Below are 19491 nucleotides of genomic sequence, written 5' to 3' on the forward strand. Positions count from 1 at the left end.
AGAATAACGGGCATAGAGAACAGACTTGTGGTTGCCGGGGGAGGGGGCTGAGGAATGGAGAAGGAGGCTGGGGTGAGCAGATGCAAACTATTATATATAGATGGATAAACAGCAAAGTCCTACTGTACACCACAGGGAACTATATTCATTATCCTGTGATAAACCATAATGGAAAAGAATATAGAAAAAAGAATGTATATGTATGTATAACTGAATCACTTTGCTGTACAACAGTAATTAACACATTGTAAATCAACTATACTTCAATTAAAAAAAATAAACTTCATTTGTCTCTGCAGTGGTCCTTGGGGAGGTAAAAGGAAGGAAGGAAACCCATGCCTGGGGCTTATCCACGGCAGCTGCCACATTCCAGGAGAGGCAACACAGGCTCCTACTGTCCCTATTGGACACATCGGTCATCTGTTCCTGGGGAAAAAGAGAAGAAACGCTCTCCACAAAAGAAAACAGTGGTGCAGCAGTTTTTCTCTAGTTTTCCTAATACACAAGAACTTTCAAGAACAGCATTCCACTGCCTCTTCTTGGAACAGCACAATGGGAGACATTCTCCGGAATGAATAAAATGCATGGTCTCCGGACTTGAGGGTAACAGGCACAGCTGAGGGCACAGCTGCTAAATGGTGTGAGGTAGGGAATTGAATTTTTCCCCCTCAATTAAAAAAAAAAAGGAAAAAACAGTATTTTTCAACAGAAGAACCTTACAATGACCTCCACTACACACACACACACACACACACACACACACACACACGCACACGCACACACACACATTTCACCCAGAACTGCACAGAAGGAACTGAGCAAATCATGAGACCAAGCCAGTATCTATGAGGAAAACACGCAAAGCTCTACACAAACTTAAATAATTCATTAGATAATTAATTGATTAATTAAATCAGACCATCTTTCCCAGGTGGTGAAACCAATCTGCACAGTAATCTAAACATTAGGAGAATCTTGTTTAAAATGATGAAACGATGGGTCTAGGTTTTTTGTATGCTTCTTCCTTCTTCTCTTTCTCTTTCTCTCTCTCTCTCACACACACACACACACACACGCACACACCCCACATTTTTTATTCCTATAACAATTTCAAAGACATTTTATCAGAATTGGCCCTTTGAATTGGATCAGCAAAACCATAAGAGAACTTGCATTTCCCCTCTTTATCAGTACACTACCTGGCAACTTAGGAAGGAGAATTAACAAATGTCTGAAGAGTGAGCTGTGCACACTAGAATTCACAATTAAGTGGACAGGGGTAAGCAGGAGGTCAACCCAGAAAGACAAACTAAGGAACACCCAGTGTTCCATTTTATTAGCTGTTCTGTGTCTGCAAGGAAAAATCTGCCCTAAAACAAACAAACAAAAAAACAACAGAACTCAAACTTTAAAGATCATAAAGAGTGAGTGAGACCTGGAAGTTCACTTTCAGGGATCCAAGAAACATATCATTTTCCATCAGAGCAAAGCACTTGAAGTTTATTCTTCTGAGCATTCTTCAATTAGTCTTCACCTCCCTGACATCAGCAAGCAACGTAAGAGGTCCTCGTCTGAGATAACTCAGCTGGGCGTTTGCCAGTGTTTTCAGACTGGCCATAAAATGGGACCCAGAGCTGCAGCACAAGTTCTGGAATTGATTCAGGGTATGACACTGCCCAGGGTTAAACTACACAGGGGGCTCCCTGACGTAAAGGAAGGTCCCTCAGACCGGCCATGGGGAAGGTGATCACAAGTCAGAATACGTCCATCACACATAACAAATGCTGCCTTCAATTTCACTTTTGTCCCAAGGACAAGAATTAAAATCCTTGAGTCACTGGGGGCTCCGGGAGATCAGCTTCTCCAACCAGCAGACGACGTGGAGGGGTCCAGTCATTATCTGTTGAACTCTGAGTGTCCCGGTGTTAAAGTAAAACCTCTCCCAATCGTCTTGTTTTCTTTTCATTTGATGATTTCACGAGGAATTAGCTAAAGATGTGCATTTAAACTGTAGGTCTGCCATTTGGTAACGTTCCAAATGATCTCATTTTTAAAAAATTAACCTATTTTTCATCTAACGTCCAGAATATACTCTTCTTGTCTCACATTAAAAAAAGAAAAAAAGAAAGAAAAAGGGTCAATTAAAGTATCTGATCTAAGCCTAAAGCGATTTAACATCATTATCCTTTGCCATTTAATAAATCTAAGTCCTGTCCACCTCATCTGTTGTGATTAATAGGCCTTTATATATCTTTCTATGAACTTGAATGCAGGAAGGGTGGGGGGTGTGTGTGCATGTAGATTTTAAACAGAACTTCTGAAAGATTCAGCAGAATTCCTGCTGACATAAAAAAATGACCAAAAAGCAGGATCCATCTCTGTCCGGTGATGGGTTGGCCATTGCTTGATACTCAGGGAGGAAGAGGGAGTCTTTAATGCCCAAGGAAAGGAAGGAGCAAATGAAGAGTTTTATTTCAATAACTGAGAGTTTTACCAGACTTTTAAATATTTTCCACTAACAGATGGTAAAAGGGCTTTAGTATATGCAGACAAGTTTAAAATGCTTTTCTTAGGTGGTGCTAAATATTACTGAATCGTGTCCCAAGGATATCTCTGTTGAGAAGCCCTGACTGCTTTTCTTCCATCGGTCAGTGTTTCCAGCAGGCAGGGAAGGGCTGGTAAGATGGTGCAGAGAGCAGAACACTGCATAATAACAGAGACTGGGACCCAGGCACGACCCAGAGTAAGCACGGGCAGCCGTGGATGGGGTGGGAAGAGAACGCAGGCTCACGCAGGAGAGGACACTGTCTAGTTCACCTTGGTGTCCCTAGTGCCCCAAATGGGGCTTAGAAAATAGTAGGGGCTCAATAAATAGTGCTGAATGAATGAGTACATGAACGAAAACAACAACAACAAAAAGAAAGACCATAAAGAAGAAAAGGAAAGCTATGATGAGAAGTAGAGAAGAGCTAAGGTACAGAGTTCATTTAACCCCCTTTACAAACTTTTGCCAAAAATCAAAGCCCTCATGGCCAATGATACATGAGCCTCTGCTTACGGTGGGGCAACATCCTTGGTACCATGCCTGTGGGAAACCTTGGAGTGGGGACCAGACCATGTGACGGTGGGAAACGTTCCCTCTGGGCTCTAATTCCTCATACTTCTTGGAGACATGGAGTACACGGATAGTCTCCGAATGCATTTTAGCTGGGTTTCAACCTTCTTTTCCAAATGTTTGAAAAATCAAAGCTACTTGCAAGTAACGTAAGTGACTCATCTCAATGTCCCTTCCTCTCTCTGTTCCTGTGTCGTCTCTAGTGCAGGTGGTGAAGAGTGACAAACAGTGAACCAGGAGCATGGGGACAAGAAGGCGGGACCCCTAAGTGAGAAGTAGGCCCTCATGCTTGATCTCTCCCTGTTACACATGGGCTGAGGACTTCAGCCCTGGGCATCTCCAAGAAAGCTGAGGAGTCACGTAGGAAAATCTGTCTAACATGAACAACGTTTTGTAGGTGAAACTATGTTATACAGTATTAGGGTGGAATAAACATACACACTACAATGTATAAAATAGATAACCAGCAAGGACTTACTGTATAGCAGAGGGAACTTTACTCAATATCTTGCAATAATCTATAATGGAAAAGAATCGAAAAAAGAATAGGGCTTCCCTGGTGGTGCAGTGGTTGAGAGTCCGCCTGCCAATGCAGGGGACACGGGTTCATGCCCCGGTCCGGGAAGATCCCACGTGCCGCGGAGCGGCTGGGCCCGTGAACCATGGCCGCTGAGCCTGCGCGTCCGGAGCCTGTGCTCCGCAACGGGAGAGACCACAACAGTGAGAGGCCCGCGTACCACAAAAAGAAAAAATAAGTGCAGAAGAAAATTATCTACATAACACACAGTAGGTTGGCTGTAAGCACTGATGGCTGTAAGCACTGATGAATCCCAAGTGAAGATTTCTGCCACTATTTAAAGGTGGAGTGAGGCACAATGATTCTGCTTCCAAGGTAAGTCCCACAAATCACTGCCATTTCACCTTTAGTCCCATTAATCCTTCAGCTCTGCTAAGGGTCTCTCTCCCTCTCGACCAGAGGGCGATTAAATATACATTTGGCAACGTGGACGTGGACCACAGGAAGCCTCCAGAAAGGCTGTCCCCCTGATTGCTCCGACTCCAAAACAGTAGGAAGAGTTTTGGTAGCGACAGGAGACAAGCAAGTGTGTGTGTGTGTGTGTATGTGTGTGTGTGCGTGTAGCTGGGTTTACGGGGCTAAGGTTGGCAGTCAGAGGACATAAGGAAACACATTCGTGATGTATTCTTTAAAGAGTGATCCTCACCACTTGATTCTGGACATAAGATAAGAGATGGTGGGTCACACGAATATTCTAACATTGCCCCCCACGTCTCCAGCTGTGGAGATAAGTGATACAAGCATGTGGAAGCCATGAGAAACCAGGAAATGTGCTCGAATCCAACTGCAATCCCATATTTAGAAAACAGGAAGTAAATCAACTCACAGCACGAACTCAAGATGGCCTCAAGATGGGGAAATGGATACATGGGTGGAGTAAATAGAAGACTTATTAGGAAGAAGACCAAGAATGTCATAGGTCCTCACACTTTGATAATGAGAAAATACCACTCTTCAAGCCTCCATCTTCCTATCAGAGTAACAGAAGTCAAAAGGGAGAAATAGTTCTCTTCAGGAAAGTTTTCCATTCTTGGGCTAATATAGACACTCCCCGGCCCAATGGAAATGGGTTCCATCAGTCTCACCCTGTGTGTATCTTCCGGTGCTCAATGTGGCTGATGAGCCCGAGTACCATCACCCAGTTGGGCTCCAGGTGGGATGTGGCCACTCAGCAGCAGACAGAGGATTCCCTTCTCCAGAGGTAGGGCTGTGATACCAGCCTGTAGCCAGATGGGCACAGAAACCATGGGGTTTAATTATACATGCAAATGTTCCCCTTCTTTGACATGGATAAGTTAAAGGTTAATATGGCAATGAGAAGAAAAACCATCGTGGAATGAGAATGTTTTAGATCTCTCACTGAGGAAAATAATGACCGTGCTCTCCCTCACAAGACCGTAACTGTGGTAATATATAGCCAAAGAGTCTGAGGGTAGGGTAGGAGCCATAAAAAGCAAAGAGTGGTGTAAGAGATTCTAATGCAGTGACAAGATGCACAGCTTCTACCTGGCAGGGAAATTTGTCCTCTGAGAGAAAAATGGAACAGAATGTTTGACTGGTTACACAAATATTTGCATTCACACTGCAATCGGCTCCCTCAGAAAATAAAGCTTCTTGTTAAGAGTTGTCACCATCAAATAGTACTTACTAATGGCCTCTCTGTGCTACTGTTTGTGTCATGTCTGTAGAAATGTTTTTTTTATTTCTATCAGAAAATGACACAGGAATACAGGAGACGGGCACGCTAGGCCAACTGCGATCACATCTCCTAGGTGCCATTCTCAGTTATTTTGCTCAGTATTGTAAAGGACCTGGAACCCCTTCACCACGCCCAACCCCACCTTGCACCCCTTGCCTTACAGCCTTCCATGCCCCAGTCCAGCCAAACAGAAACGGCATCTGTAATGAAGCTGGAGCCTATGAAATTCCTTTCTGAGCTTTTGCCTGGTTTCTGAAACACAGGCCAATACAAATTTTTGTAGCTATATTAACCTATGTGCTCTGCACCGGGGAGATGATAGTAAAACAAGAGCCCTTTTGAGTCCGGCCTTTCTGAGGCCCAGGCCTCATTGTGGGAGGTGAAGGAAGCCAGGTCAAGAAAGCAAAAGGGTGGCCAAAGGGTGAGGGCTCTAAGGGGAAAAGGAGGCGCAGAGGCGCTGGCCTGGGGTGTGAGCCCAGAGAGCTCCCCGGGAGGTGTGGGAAGCAGAAGCCACCGCTCAGGTATATGGGCTCGGGGATTCGGAAGCTGTGTGTGGAATCCCAAAATAAGTAGAAGGGGGCTTACTAGTCAAGGAGTGAAGGTAACACCAGTTATGGTGGGAGCTTCTGTTAGAAGCAAGTCCCCTCTTCTTGCTGGGAAGAGAATGGCCCTTCCAGAGCTGCATACAGCTATTTCCCACTCTGTCCTGTCTAAACAACCAGATAAATAACACCAAGGTATACCCTCTGAGCTTAACAAAATCTAGACCTTCAAGAAAGGAATTCTCTGGATATATACACAGGTTACATTTTTATCTTATTAAAGTGATCTATTCCGTTTATGTAAGAGTTTCTGCACTCCAAACATCTGCAATTCTCACTGAGTTTTCAAGCGCTAAAAAAAAGAGCCTAATTGCTTATTTATGATTTAACTCCCCCAGTTATGGGTTGCTGTGTGTGTGTGTGTGTGTGTGTGTGTGTGTGTGTGCGCACACACACACACACGTATATCCTGAGAGTAGGTTAGGATATATATGGCAATGACAAAGTGATCTCCTCATTAGTTGTAAGACCACTGTTGGTTATATTCATTAAAAGTCATTTAAAAAGTGGACATATGGATATCCTTTGCCATCAGCTGAAGTACAGAATGCTATAGCAAAAACAGAAATCAGGGAGGTCAAGTTAGCTTTCATAGGCTTTATATCTGAAAACTAAATATGGTGCTAATATACATAAAGACAGGTTTTCATGTTAATATTAAACAAGTCTTCATTTTTTACCCAATTTTTGGAATTATGGAAATGCGATAATTCCTTAATTATCACAAGCAACAAGCAACAAAAGGAGAGAGAGATAAATTAAAACCTTTTGAGCTGCAAATACCATCAAGAAAGTGAAAAGACAACCAGCAGAATGAGCGAAAGTATAATATTTGCAAATCGTACATCCGATGAGAGACTTACATCCGGAATATATAAGGAACTTTTACAACTCAAGAGTAAAAAGACAAATAACTCAATTAAAAAGTTGGAAAAGAACTTGAGTAAACATCTCTCCAGGAAATATATACAAATGGCCAATAAGCACATGAAAGTATGCTCACCGTCATTAGTCATCAGGGAAATGCAAATCAAAATCACAATGAGATACTAGCTCACACCCAGCATGATGGCTATAATAAAAAAGACAGACAATAACAACTTTTGGCAAGGATGTGGAAGAATTCAAACTCCCGTCCATTGCTGTGGGGATATAAAATGGTGCAGCTGCTTTGCGAAACAGCTTGGCAGTTCCTCAAAATGTTAAACGTAGAGTTACCATTTGACCCAGGAATTCCACTTTGAGGTATATACCCAAGAGAAACAAAACATATGTCTACACAAAAACTTCAAATGTCCTTATCAGCAAAAGTTGGGCAACAACCCGAATGTTCAACAATGGATGAATGGATAAACAACATGTGGTATATTCATTTTATACCATGTATAAAATTAGTATTGCATTATTGGTATATCCCTTCCAATAATATCCGATGGAATATTATTCAGCCTTAAAAAGGAATAAAGAACTGATGCATGTTACAACATAGATGAGCTTTGAAAACATTATGCTAAGTGGAAGAAGAGACTTCTTGGGTAATTACATTCATATGGAATGTCTACAATACGAAAATCTATTGAGAGGCAGTAGATTAGGAGCTGGGAGAGTATTTGGTGTAGATGGGAGGTAAAGAGTGAGTGCTAATGGGTATAAAGTTTCTTTTTGCGGGGGATGAAATGTTCTGTAATTAGATGTGGTGATGTTTGCACAACTCTGTCAATATACTAAAAACCACTGAACTGCACACTTTAAATAGGTAAATTTTATGGTATGTGAATTATATCTCAATAAGGATGTTGAGAAAGTGGGATGGTATTTAAAAAAGCAGTCTAGAAGTCCCCTCTGAAACATAACTATCTGAGATATGTATATATATATATATATATATACATCATTAGAAAATTAGAGTACAGGGTTCAGTAGGTTTCTCCAGGTGCTCAAAAAAAGCTGAAGTGAAAAAAAGCATTTTTCAATTGCAGACTGATTAGACTAGGCCATTTTGACATTTTCATGCTTTCAAATTCCTCAGCACCACCTATTTGACAATGGGATAAATAGACAATATTAATTAAATAAAATACTTTTTTAACTGATGCTTCTAAATTACTCTTTAACTCTTTTATAGTTGGCTGACGTGTCCACCTGTTCACTTTAGGAGTGTGCTCTACTTTCCACCGTAAGCAAGCAGAATCACAGGAACTAGGTAAAACGAGGCCTCCCATGTTCCTTCCACCGTCCAATTAAATAACCCGTAAGTCTGAAGCAGGGAAACGGGAGATGACATGAATATAAACTGAAGACACCTATTTTCCATCCTTGCAGATAATTACTGAAGTCATAGCTTATAAAGTTTGATAGACTACGATTTTCCAAGGGAGAAGTATCAAATAGAACAGTGAATAGTTTGTGCCCTGAGAACTTATTTAGCTAAAATCTCTACTTTATCTCAAGGAATTCTTTAGAATAGCAGAGTCTCTTGTTGGGGCTGAGGGCGGGAAGCTTGTCCCTCCTAGAGGAATGCACACGTTGCCCAGGAATAATCCTGAAATTTAACAGCAAAGCACATGGGAAAAAAGCAGCATTATCTGAGGCTAACAACCATCGCTATCTTGATTTATTAGGTACATGTGCCCTTCTAAAAAAGGTTCCCAGATACCATTATTTCCTAATAAATGAAAAAGAATCTCCACTGAAGACAGATGATTCTTTTTAAAAGGCAAAGTGTGCATTTAAGAGAGCTTTCTTCTCTGTCAGTTTCAACCCAAGGCACTCTGTTTTGGATGGACCAAACTTATTTCTCTAATTAACCATTTCCTCAGCACAATGTTTCTCAAAACTTAGCTTTCAGAATCACTTGTAGGGTCATAAAGAACTCGAGAGTTTCAGCTGGGTCCACAGTACAGCTCAAGAATTTGCATCTCTATCACTTCCCCATCTTCTCCAACTCATGCTGATTCTGCTGGTCTGGGGACCACACTTAGAAGCAGGGCCTCAGCACATACAGAGTTGCTGCTGGGTAGGCTGAGTCCTGGCTGGGCCGTCTTCTCCACCAGAAAGGAAAGGCAAGCATCACCCAAAGGCCTAAACACATTTACATTCAATATTTAAATAACAGCAATGACCACAATCTGCTCCTCGAACTTTTGGGGTTCAGACATATTGCTTATCTTCCTGGTCTCACACTACCCTCACTCTTGCCCATCCAAGGTGTGTTTCTGGGGATTCTTCTCCTCCCAGCAATCCTACATGACAGCAGCCACGTCTGCTCAACATGCCCTTATTCGTAGATACAGTGGAAGTTTCCACTGGTAGGCCACAATTGGAGCTGAGGCAATCAGCTGGAATTTGGGATTGGGACTAAGAAATTTCTGTTTAGGGACTTCCTTGGCGGTCCAGTGGTTAAGATTTCGCCTTCCAATGCAGGGGGTGCAGGTTTGATCCCTGCTCAGGGAGCTAAGATCCCACACCTCTCACGGCCAAAAAAGCAAAACATAAAACAGAAGCAGTATTGTAACAAATTCAATAACGACTTTAAAAATGGTCCACATCAAAAAAATCTTAAAAAAAAAAAAAAAGACATTTCTGTTTAGCTGCTCTTTTGAACAGGGGATATACTCAGAAGCCGATGGCAACTGTCATGTTCCACCATGTGGGCTGGATATCAGAAAACGTCCATCTGTATGTGCAGAGAAGCAGGGATGAGCAGGGACCTCCTGGGCTCCATTCGGTCTTCCAGTCCCTGGCTTCAGTGGAGGCCTGACACCCTGCTGCATCCCTACCTTTGCGTTCATTCCAGAAGTTAACCCCAAACCTGCACCTTCTATTAAATTCCTCTTTCCTGCCTAAACTAGCTGGAGAGGATGTGTTACTTACAACCAAAAGGGCCCTAATTAAAACTGTTAACAAAGTCATTCTCTGGGTACCTTTCCTCTCTGCTTCAGTTCACCTCGGAGATTGAATTCACCTTAAAACTTCATCCTAGCCAAGTTACCTGCTTCTAAATATCTCTGCACTAAAGCCCTTTCTTACGTAGGTGATTCCCTGAACCCTACATCACTATGTATTTCAAATCCAGGACCTGCCTGGATTCCTCTACAAGAGGCAATTATAATTTATATTTCTCTCCAAGACTAGGTGGGAATAAATGAATATAAATCAGCAATGAATATAAATCGATGCACTTTCCCTCTGTGAGCACAGAAAAAGGAAAACCCATAGATGTGTTTTGAATCAAGGTCTAATGTGAGGTTTTATTTACCATGTTCGATCAATTTAAATGTTTAATTTTTCATTAATGTTTCTGAATAGCTCCAGCTTTCCAGCTCCTTATTTTTTGTGGGATTCATCTTTTTAAATGGCATTCTTATCTACTACTTCTTGGTTCAACCATACATGTGGTACATTTTATATATGCACGACCGAGGTAGAAGAGGGCATTTCTTTGTTTCTTTGAGCGTAGCTACTTCTCTTTTTTTTCTTTATTGAGGTATAGTTGATTTACAATATAGCTACTTCTTTTAAAGCACAACAGAGACAGAGCAGATAAAACTTTGGGTCACTTCGAGCATTACGTCATATCTATGATAACACATTTGTTCTATAAGTTTTCAAAGTCACTAGACGTTGCAAAACCAGAGATTAAGACTGACTTGATTCTCTTAGTCTGTCTGATGTTACCTAGCCTCTCTATTGGACTGCAGGATCTTGGCCTCCTTAAATCAAGCCTTCTGGGAATTATCTTTGGCAAATATACACTTAGCAGAAAAGTCTGATTATCTTGGCTTTCTCATGTCAAGGAACAACAGGTAGTCCCAGACACCCAGTGGTTTCCTTAGAGTGGGTTGCTTTCTTTATGGTAATCAATTTACTTGGCCCAGCTGTCAAGCACTTGACTGCCCAACTGACAACTGGAAATAGGAAGGAAGAAACCTCAGATTTTCCTAAACACACAGTTAATGAAAAATTTCACCTGGTTGTTAACGCATCTGTGTTTTCCCCATAAAACATAAATGTTAATTCGGAAAACAATATGCCTACAGAGGCTTCTCCACCTAGGAAAGTTTCACCTGATATTTGACCTGGCCATGTGCCCAACATCCATCGTGAAGGAGTTAACATAAATGAATTTAAAACCGGAAATGAGGCAGCCAAGTTGTTGACTAGTTTCCTCTTGTTAATTCAAGGAAAAGACTGAAAGGGCCTAAACTACGACAGGTCGTAGCATTGAATCTCAAGGAAATAAGTAAGAGAGATGAAAAATCCTCTTATTCCACATGGTAGCTATTCTTTGGGTCAAAACTGAAAGAAGGAAGAAAAATGTGTGAGAATACATGGGACGTACTTTTCTCACCTAGCTCTTCCTAACCATATGGATTTCCCCCAGCAGGACAGAAGACCATAAATGAAAATTAGCAAGGCAGGGACTTCCACCCACAGGAATACCTGCATCAGGGCTTTGGGGTATTAGATGGGGAGCAGCCCTGACTACCTGCACAGATGCTTTGAGAAACTCATGACTACTCTTGTCTATACAGAGACAGGAAATAGCATGGAAAGGGGGGCTTGAAGACACTGACAGGTCCTTTCCTCAGATGGCTTTCAGGGCATAAACATGGAAATTGTTAAAATTATAACTTGAGGAAAGACAGCATAGGTGTTTTTTTCCTAACATCTTCCTTCTTCCAAGAGCACCGATCCACCCGTGATTAGAGACCCTAATATCCACTTTAAACCTAATAAAGGGTGAGTCCCCTTTTACCTTGCGGCTTCAGAATGAAAAGACATTTGTTTTTTTTTTTAAGTCACATTCCTATTTTTAGGGCTGACTTGGAAACTTCTTCGCAGTTTAGTGACCACAGTCTGCTAGACTGTCGAAGTATGAAGTTCCAAGGGCAAAGCACTGATTGAATGAATTCCATTGCCCTGGATGACTTCTGACTAGACCACAAGCATCTAGAAGGTAGGGTCTGTGATGCATATTTCTTTGACCTAAGTCAAAGCATACGGAATACTGGAAAATTTTTTCAGGGCAAAACAATAATTATCTAGGTCTTCAAACAAGTTTTCATTTCCACAGCATGAAGCAGGGCAGATGCCCTTTGGAAATACGACCATGTCATCCATTCAACTATTGCCTTTCTTGTTTTGTTTTTGTGTTTTGTTTTTCTAATTTTTGGTCACGCCACACACCTTGCAGGTTCTTAGTTCCCTGACCAGGGATGGAACCCGTGCCCTCGGCAGTGAAAGCGTGGTGTCCTAACCACCGGACGACCAGGGAATTCCAGATTCAACTACCGTCGAACCCCACAGCACGTGTACTCACTAACACCCAACATAAGCATTTAGAAGAGCCATTGCTGACCACAAATATCATTAAATGTGCATGGCTGCTTAGCTATATTCTATTTTGGGAATCTCTTATTACCTAGGAAATGATTTCATACTTCATTGTCTCAAACTGCATCATCCAAAAGAACCAAGATAAAATGTTTTCCTTCGAGAACATCTTTCCTGAAATCTCATTATTGCACATCATCTTTTGGTGCCACCCTAGTTTCCTCTGCTCACCATGCTGGCTGCACAGTAAACTCTGAAAGAGAAATACTGCACACTGGAATCTTACCACCAGGAGGGGATAGGAGTCACTGTTGGAAGAGCGTGAAAGTCTATGTTATGGGAGAAGCATTAGAGAGCTGTGTAACCTCTCTGAATTGACTGGAAAACCAACAGACAGATTACTGTATGTCACCGAGACCTTTTGACACAGGGGGAGGGTTCAAAGTATGTGGGCTCGAACATCATTTTTTTCAACTTGCAGCTTTTAGCAATTAGCACGATCTTGCTAAAACTCCCATTTACATAGGAGAAGCTGCGTTATCACTGCGAAGTTTAGAAAAATGGGGCGACAAGGTAACAACGGTATTATGCTTTATCTGTAACAAATCATGTCCCCCGGAGGTTCCAGTGTATTTTAAATTAACGTCAAAGGAAAGAATTCTTCACCCCACCAAATGGCAAATACAGGAATTTCAACTGTTCTAATACAACAACCCTAAGTAAATAATTATTAATTTCTTACTTTCCAACCTACTGGTCGACCAGAAACACAGAATTGCTGATGAAATTACACTGGGAAGGAGTCTCCCTAATACATATCTTGCTTTCATCCTCCAAGCACACCAAGTTACAGAACTGAAAACAGCTTTTGATTCATATTAGTATTTTGAGTAGAGTCTCTAAAAATTATTTTTAAGCAGCAGCGAACTAAGGATGGGATATGACTTGGTAAGTACTATTATTTACATAACTTTTCTTTCCATGTTCTTAAAGTCATACCTTTGAATTTTAAAACACACTAAATTTCTATCTGTTCTGAAGGGCATGGGGCAGATAGGAGACTGGGTGGGAAAAAATCCAAAATACATGAATTTCAAATTATAACCCATTTTGCCAACATTTGATAGGCTGAAATGACATTTGGATACTAATACAAATTATTTGTTTGCCTTAAGAACTTAGATTAATTACTGTAACATTCCATTATGAGATTTTTCTATTTCTAAAATCTTATTGCTATTCTATTGGTACAGAAAAATATTTTTAATGGTTCTTAAAGAATATAGTACAAAAACACCAAACAGTGCAAGGTCCTCTATTAGGAAAGAATGGCTATTTCGATCAATTAACAGAAGTGCTTTGAATGTCATTAGAACCCATTTAAAATTATGACCTACAGCATCTTAGAAAACAGCACTGTTTTCCAACAATTTGCAGGCATAATCAGGAAAGGGGGAGTGTATTTAATAAGACAGGTACACGGCTAACATCCGCAAACAAACTCACACACAACACAGGAATTTTAGCCAAGTAATCCAATCATTCCTGAATTCACTGCAATAATGTGATATTGCCGCCATCAGGCTAATTATAACCCATGCAGGAAGCAGCCCAGGTGGCTTGCAAGTGATGGTATCAGAATGTGAATATTTTAGAAGAAATCAAGTACCTGATAGTTTCATGAGAAGTTCAGATGCTGCTTTGACTGACATATCCCGCCTTAGTACGTTGCCCTTTGCTTCCTGGGGCTTAAGTGTGTCCTCAGAGATGCTCGGGGCTGGTACTTCAGACTCGGGGCTGAACACATAGTTGGACCGAGGCAACGTGGCACTTAGAGCCTCCTCTTCCTTAGGCTCCTCTTTCACTTTAAAATTAAGATTCATGGGTTCCTTCTGATTTGCAGCTGTCAAAAGAAGAAAAGGATTACACACATATACCTGTATGAAAGGCCAGTCCCACTCTTAGCTGCTCCCAACTTAATGAAGGATGTAATGCATGATCATATCTTGCTAACACAGGAGGGACCACAACCCAATCAAAATAGGCTGAGCCCTGAGCACAAAAATACAAGTCACTCCATGAGCGTGGGACTTAGAAGAGTGCGGGCTTCTGAATCTTCGGAACCTATCATATTTTAGGAAGTGCTGCCTCTACAAAGTGTTTGGGCATTTTCTCTGTGGTTTCCAGTGTCTTCTTTCCTGTATACGCTGCTGCCTCTCTGACCTATTAGCACTCTCCCTACCTAATCCTATTATAGAATAATGCTTTCAGACAGTTATTCTGCCATAAAATATCGAATATACACATGAGTCAGGGGCAAAAACCAAAGCAAAAACCTAGAATGCGGTGGTCAGGTGAGGATGGAGAATTTGCCAAAGAGAAAAGCTCAGAATGGAGATATAACACTTTTGCCTTATTATAAGCTGATGCCACTGTCCCACAAACAGTGGGGCATGCACCTGTCATTGTCTTTCTGGTCACTGTCTGTAGCCCAAGTTATCTCCGAGTCCACAATGGGCGTGTTTAAGAGAAAAAAATTTTATTTTGGAATAATTTTAGATTTGCAGAGAAGTTGCAAAGAGGGGTCAGAGAGTTCCCAGACACCCTTTACTCAGCGGTCCCTAAAGTGAACACCTTACGTAACACATGGAGCATGTGTCAGAACGAAGAAATTCACATTACTAGGATCTAAGATCCAAATTTTATTCAGATTTCACCAGTTTTTCCACTAATGTCCTTTTTCCATTTCTAGCATGGTTGGCTGGTGTGGAGTGTGTGGTCAGGGCAGAGCTAACTGGCCTATTATGGGATAGATTCTTTCTGTGGCTTGGCTACACCTTACCAGCCCTTCACTCACTGAGCTACATACTACTTCCTGGTCTTTCTTGGGAAAAACCAAGAAGGAAGACTAGCAGCCGCTTTTCCCACTTGTCACTTTCACAGCCATCTTGCCCCTTTAAAGGGCCACATAGTAGGACCTTTAAGTTGGTTGATTTAGGTGTGCTGGTATTTTAAGAAACAAGATCTCATCCTAATACAGAGTTCTTAGAAAAGCTTCTTAGAATGAGCCTTGGGCTTCCCTGGTGGCGCAGTGGTTAAGAATCCACCTGCCAATGCAGGGGACAAGGGTTCGAGCCCTGGTCCGGGAAGATCCCACATGCCACGGAGCAACTAAGCCCGCGCGCCACAACTACTGAGCCTGCGCCCTAGAGCCCATGAGCCACAACTACTGAGCCCTCACGTCGCAACTACTGAAGCTCCCATGCCTAGAGCCCATGCTCCACAACAAGAGAAGCCACCACAACGAGAAGCCCGCGCACTGCAATGAAGAGTAGCCCCTGCTCGCTGCAACTAGAGAAAAGCCCGCGCACAGCAACAGAGACCCAGTGCAGCCAAAAATAAACAAATAAAAATAAATAAATAAATTTATATATATATAAAAAAAGAATGAGCCTTAAGCCCACTCTTGCTTAACAACAACAACGACAAAAAGGATGAAAATAAAGCCCCAAAGGGTACACCTATCAACCCCCTGCCCACCATCTACCTCCAGCCAATATATAGACACAAAGTCCTTTCTTTATACCTTACGCCCTTCTAAGAATGTCCCTGCTGGAGTCACAAGTTCACACAGACCAGCATATTTGGGAACTGGACCCCAGAGGGCTAATGGTGACACTTGGACGTTTTACTACCAGAAAGATGAAGAGCTGAGACTAGAACCCACGTGCACAGGCTGCCCACCCTGTGTCCCCTGCCTAGCTCCACTACACCACTCCTCCATCTCCGGTCCCTGTGTTATAACAACACCTGAATGGAACTTGACCTTCAAGTCTTTGCTAAAATACCACCTTCTCAATGAAGACCGCGACCATCCTGATCAAAACTGCGACACCCACCCCACAGTACCCGCAGTCCCCCAAACTCTCTTACCCTATTCTAATTTTCCTTTTTTTTTTTTATTTATTCATTCATTTATTTGGCTGCGTCGGGTCTTTGTTGCGGCATGCGGGGTCTTTCGATGCCGAGCATAGGCTCTCTAGGTGTGGCACGTGACTCCGGAGCACGTGGGCTCAGTAGTTGTGGTGCGCGTCTTAGTTGCCCTGTGACATGTGGGATCTCAGTTCCCCGACCAGGGATCGAACCTGTGTCCCCTGCATTGGAAGGCAAAGTCTTAACCACTGGACCGCCAGGGAAGGCCGTAATTTTCCTTTTTACCCAAAATACTTATCACCAGACAACATCTTGTTATGGATTGAACTGTGTCTGCCCCACCTCCCCAAATACAAATGTTGAAGCCCTAACCCTCACTGGGACTGTATTTGGAGATAGGGAGAAAATTAGGTTAAACGAGGCCATTAGGGTGTGGCCCTAATCCAATATGACTGGTGTCCTGAGAATAAGAGAGACACAGAGGATGTGCAAACACAGAGGAAAGACCATGTGGGGACAGAGCAAGAAGGAAGCCGTCTTCAAGCCAAGGAGAGGCCTCAGGAGAAACCAAACCTGTCAGCACCTTGATCTTGGACCTCCAGCCTCCAGAACGGTGAGAAATACATTTCTATTGTTTAAGCCACCCAGTCTGTGGTATTTCGCTATGGCAGCCCCAAAGACTAATCCATACTACATAATTTTCTTATTTATTATGTTATAGTCTATTCCTTCAACTCAAAGGTAGGCTTCATGAAGGCAATAATCTCTGTTTTAACGCTGATGTGTCTCAAGTGCCTAGAACTGGGCCTGGCACGTAGCAGGAGCTCAACATATATTTGTTGAATAAATAAAATAGGTTGGTCACAAATCAGTGACATCTGTTGGCACTCCATTATTACCTGTGGTAAACAAAAGCTACGAATCCCAAAATATTCCACCAAAGGCAATCGGAAGTGCTTTCCTCAAGTCTGATCATGAGATTGGGGATAAGACCTTCCAGATAAAGTTAAAAGCTCTGCTACTACACCACAGCGCTTACTGAGGTGTCTCTGAATGATCACTTGGACTCTGGAATTACTAAAGGAGGAACCCAGAAAAATCTCAAGGAAAGTGCTGAAAATCTAGCCCTCTGGGGACAGTGCCATTAGCATCTGAGCCCAAGGGAACAAGGACAGTCTCTAGAGCAATCTTCAAGCATGTATTTTGGACCTCTACAGAAGGTAGCTCCCAAGAGGATTCTGTTTATCTAGCACATTTCTCCCCTTTCAACCACTTCCAGAGGGAGGGAGTCGTTGCTGTCCACCTCCTAAACCTTCTCTCACCCTAAGCCTTTCTTCCAGAATCCTTCATAAAACCCTTTCCAAGAGCATCCTAAGTTAGTCACGATAGAGTAATTAAATGGTGTGCTGTCGGGGACTTCCGTGGCGGTCCAGTGGTAAAGAATTTGCCTTCCAATGCAGGGACACAGGTTCCATCCCTGGTCGAGGAACCAAGATCCCACATGCTGCGGGGCAACTATGCTCACGTACCACAACTACTGAGCTCGTGTGCCTCAACTAGAGAGCCTGCATGCCACAAACTACAGAGTGCACGCTCTCTGGAACCCATGCACCATAACTAGAGAGAGAAAACCTGCACACCGCAACTAGAGAGAAGCCTGTGCGCCGCAACGAAAGATCCCGCATGCTGCAACTAAGACCCAACGCAGCCAAAAAAATAAAGAAAATTTTAAAAAATAATAATAATAAAAAAATGATGTGCTTTCTATTAAGTCTTTAATTTTGATTCTTTGGGTAGGAACAATATAAAGTGAATGGTTATATATTTTTAAAAATGCTTCAGGCTTGCATCTTTTATTTTTGAAACTTTAAAAAATTCTAAGGTGAGCCTAGGAAAGAGATAAGAAACTACTGAGGCCCTAGAGGCAAATCCTAACTGCTGGAGAGGGCAACCATGAAGCCAATGCTCTCTGAAGATATGAGTAGCTTCTGGGAGCATTAGTCAGAATATGTGCTACATAAGACTTAAGAAAAAAAAAAAAGATATTTGGCATTATTGGTACAACCCAGATTTAACAGAACTGTAATAAGACACTTTTAAAAAATAATAGGCAAGCTGTATGTTGCTGTTTTATAAATTTGCAAGGTACTTCATACCGGGTTTTCATTCTGACAATGTCAAGAATGGCATAAAACCAGTCATGTGCTAGGGAAATGTAAATATGGTTAATGACATATCAAGAAATATCTGGGAAACACTCATTTGTCCAAGTTTTAGTTTCCAAACATTTGGATCTAAATAGATGATGTAAAAATAGCAATAAGAAGGCTACCCTGCTTTTTTTCAATTACCAGAAATATTTACACTGAGAATAGTGCATAAAGCCCTATATTTTAAAATTAATATGACTGCATAATTGCCATCTTTTTTTATCTTTAAAAAAATTGTTTTTCTACAGGGAAAGGTGAAACTAAAGTTGTTTTCTCTTTGGGGAAATTGCTAAGAGAAAAGCAGTAATTTATGACTCACTGCCTGGTCTTTACTTCATTCTTACCACTAACAAGAAGATCTGTGCACATATGGAATTCAGTTTGTAAAGGACTTTTCACAGCAAGTACCTTGACTTCCGTTTATGTATCGTCAAGCTTCCAGACACTCCACTTAACTCAGTGAGGAAGTCCCACTAACCAAGAGGTCCCTTCTCTCACTGTTCAAACATTTTGCGACCTGAGAAAATTATGATTAAAAATTATGTACATCTGTAAGTTCATGTGCTCGATGGAGTTGGGCTGCCATTGAAAGGAAACAAATCAGCTTTTTCTAAATCAGGATTTAGAAAGGATTCAAGACAAAGGCTAATATGGGAAAGGAACGGGAAAGCCACTGGGATAAAATGATTCCAAGTTTCTAATTCTAATAGGCCAGCATTAATGAGTTGTAAAAGGAACCCGTCTTTCCGGCGAGGTGTCCTCAGTACACTTCGAGATTCTGTCTAAGCCCCTCTCATCCCCACCCCCAGGACAATGCTGTATAACTTCCTTAAAGACCATTATTTGCTTCAATAACGCACACAACTAGCATTTGAATAGTTATACAGGAATTGATCCTTCCATCAACCACAGGACACAGGCATTGTTACTACCTTCATCTTGCAGGGGAAGGAACTAAGGTCCTAAGAGGTTAACAGACTGACTTCTCCAAATCAGAGACACTGGACTTCAGGGCTTCT

At 42.0% G+C, this 19491-nt stretch overlaps 1 protein-coding gene across 3 annotated transcripts in view; it reads right to left on the reverse strand.

Annotated features, from left to right (window-relative positions):
• The window catches only part of ZNF827 (zinc finger protein 827), a 178952-nt gene that overhangs the window by 93364 nt on the left and 66097 nt on the right, over positions 1-19491 (reverse strand). For all 3 annotated transcript variants that reach the window (XM_033402764.2, XM_004263610.4, XM_049708814.1), the window contains exon 5: positions 13999-14232. In XM_033402764.2, the coding sequence (XP_033258655.1) occupies positions 13999-14232 (234 nt within the window). The remainder of the gene's footprint in view (positions 1-13998; positions 14233-19491) is intronic.

The sequence above is a fragment of the Orcinus orca genome, chromosome 4, assembly GCF_937001465.1.
Source record: "Orcinus orca chromosome 4, mOrcOrc1.1, whole genome shotgun sequence".
Lineage (NCBI taxonomy): Eukaryota > Metazoa > Chordata > Mammalia > Artiodactyla > Delphinidae > Orcinus > Orcinus orca.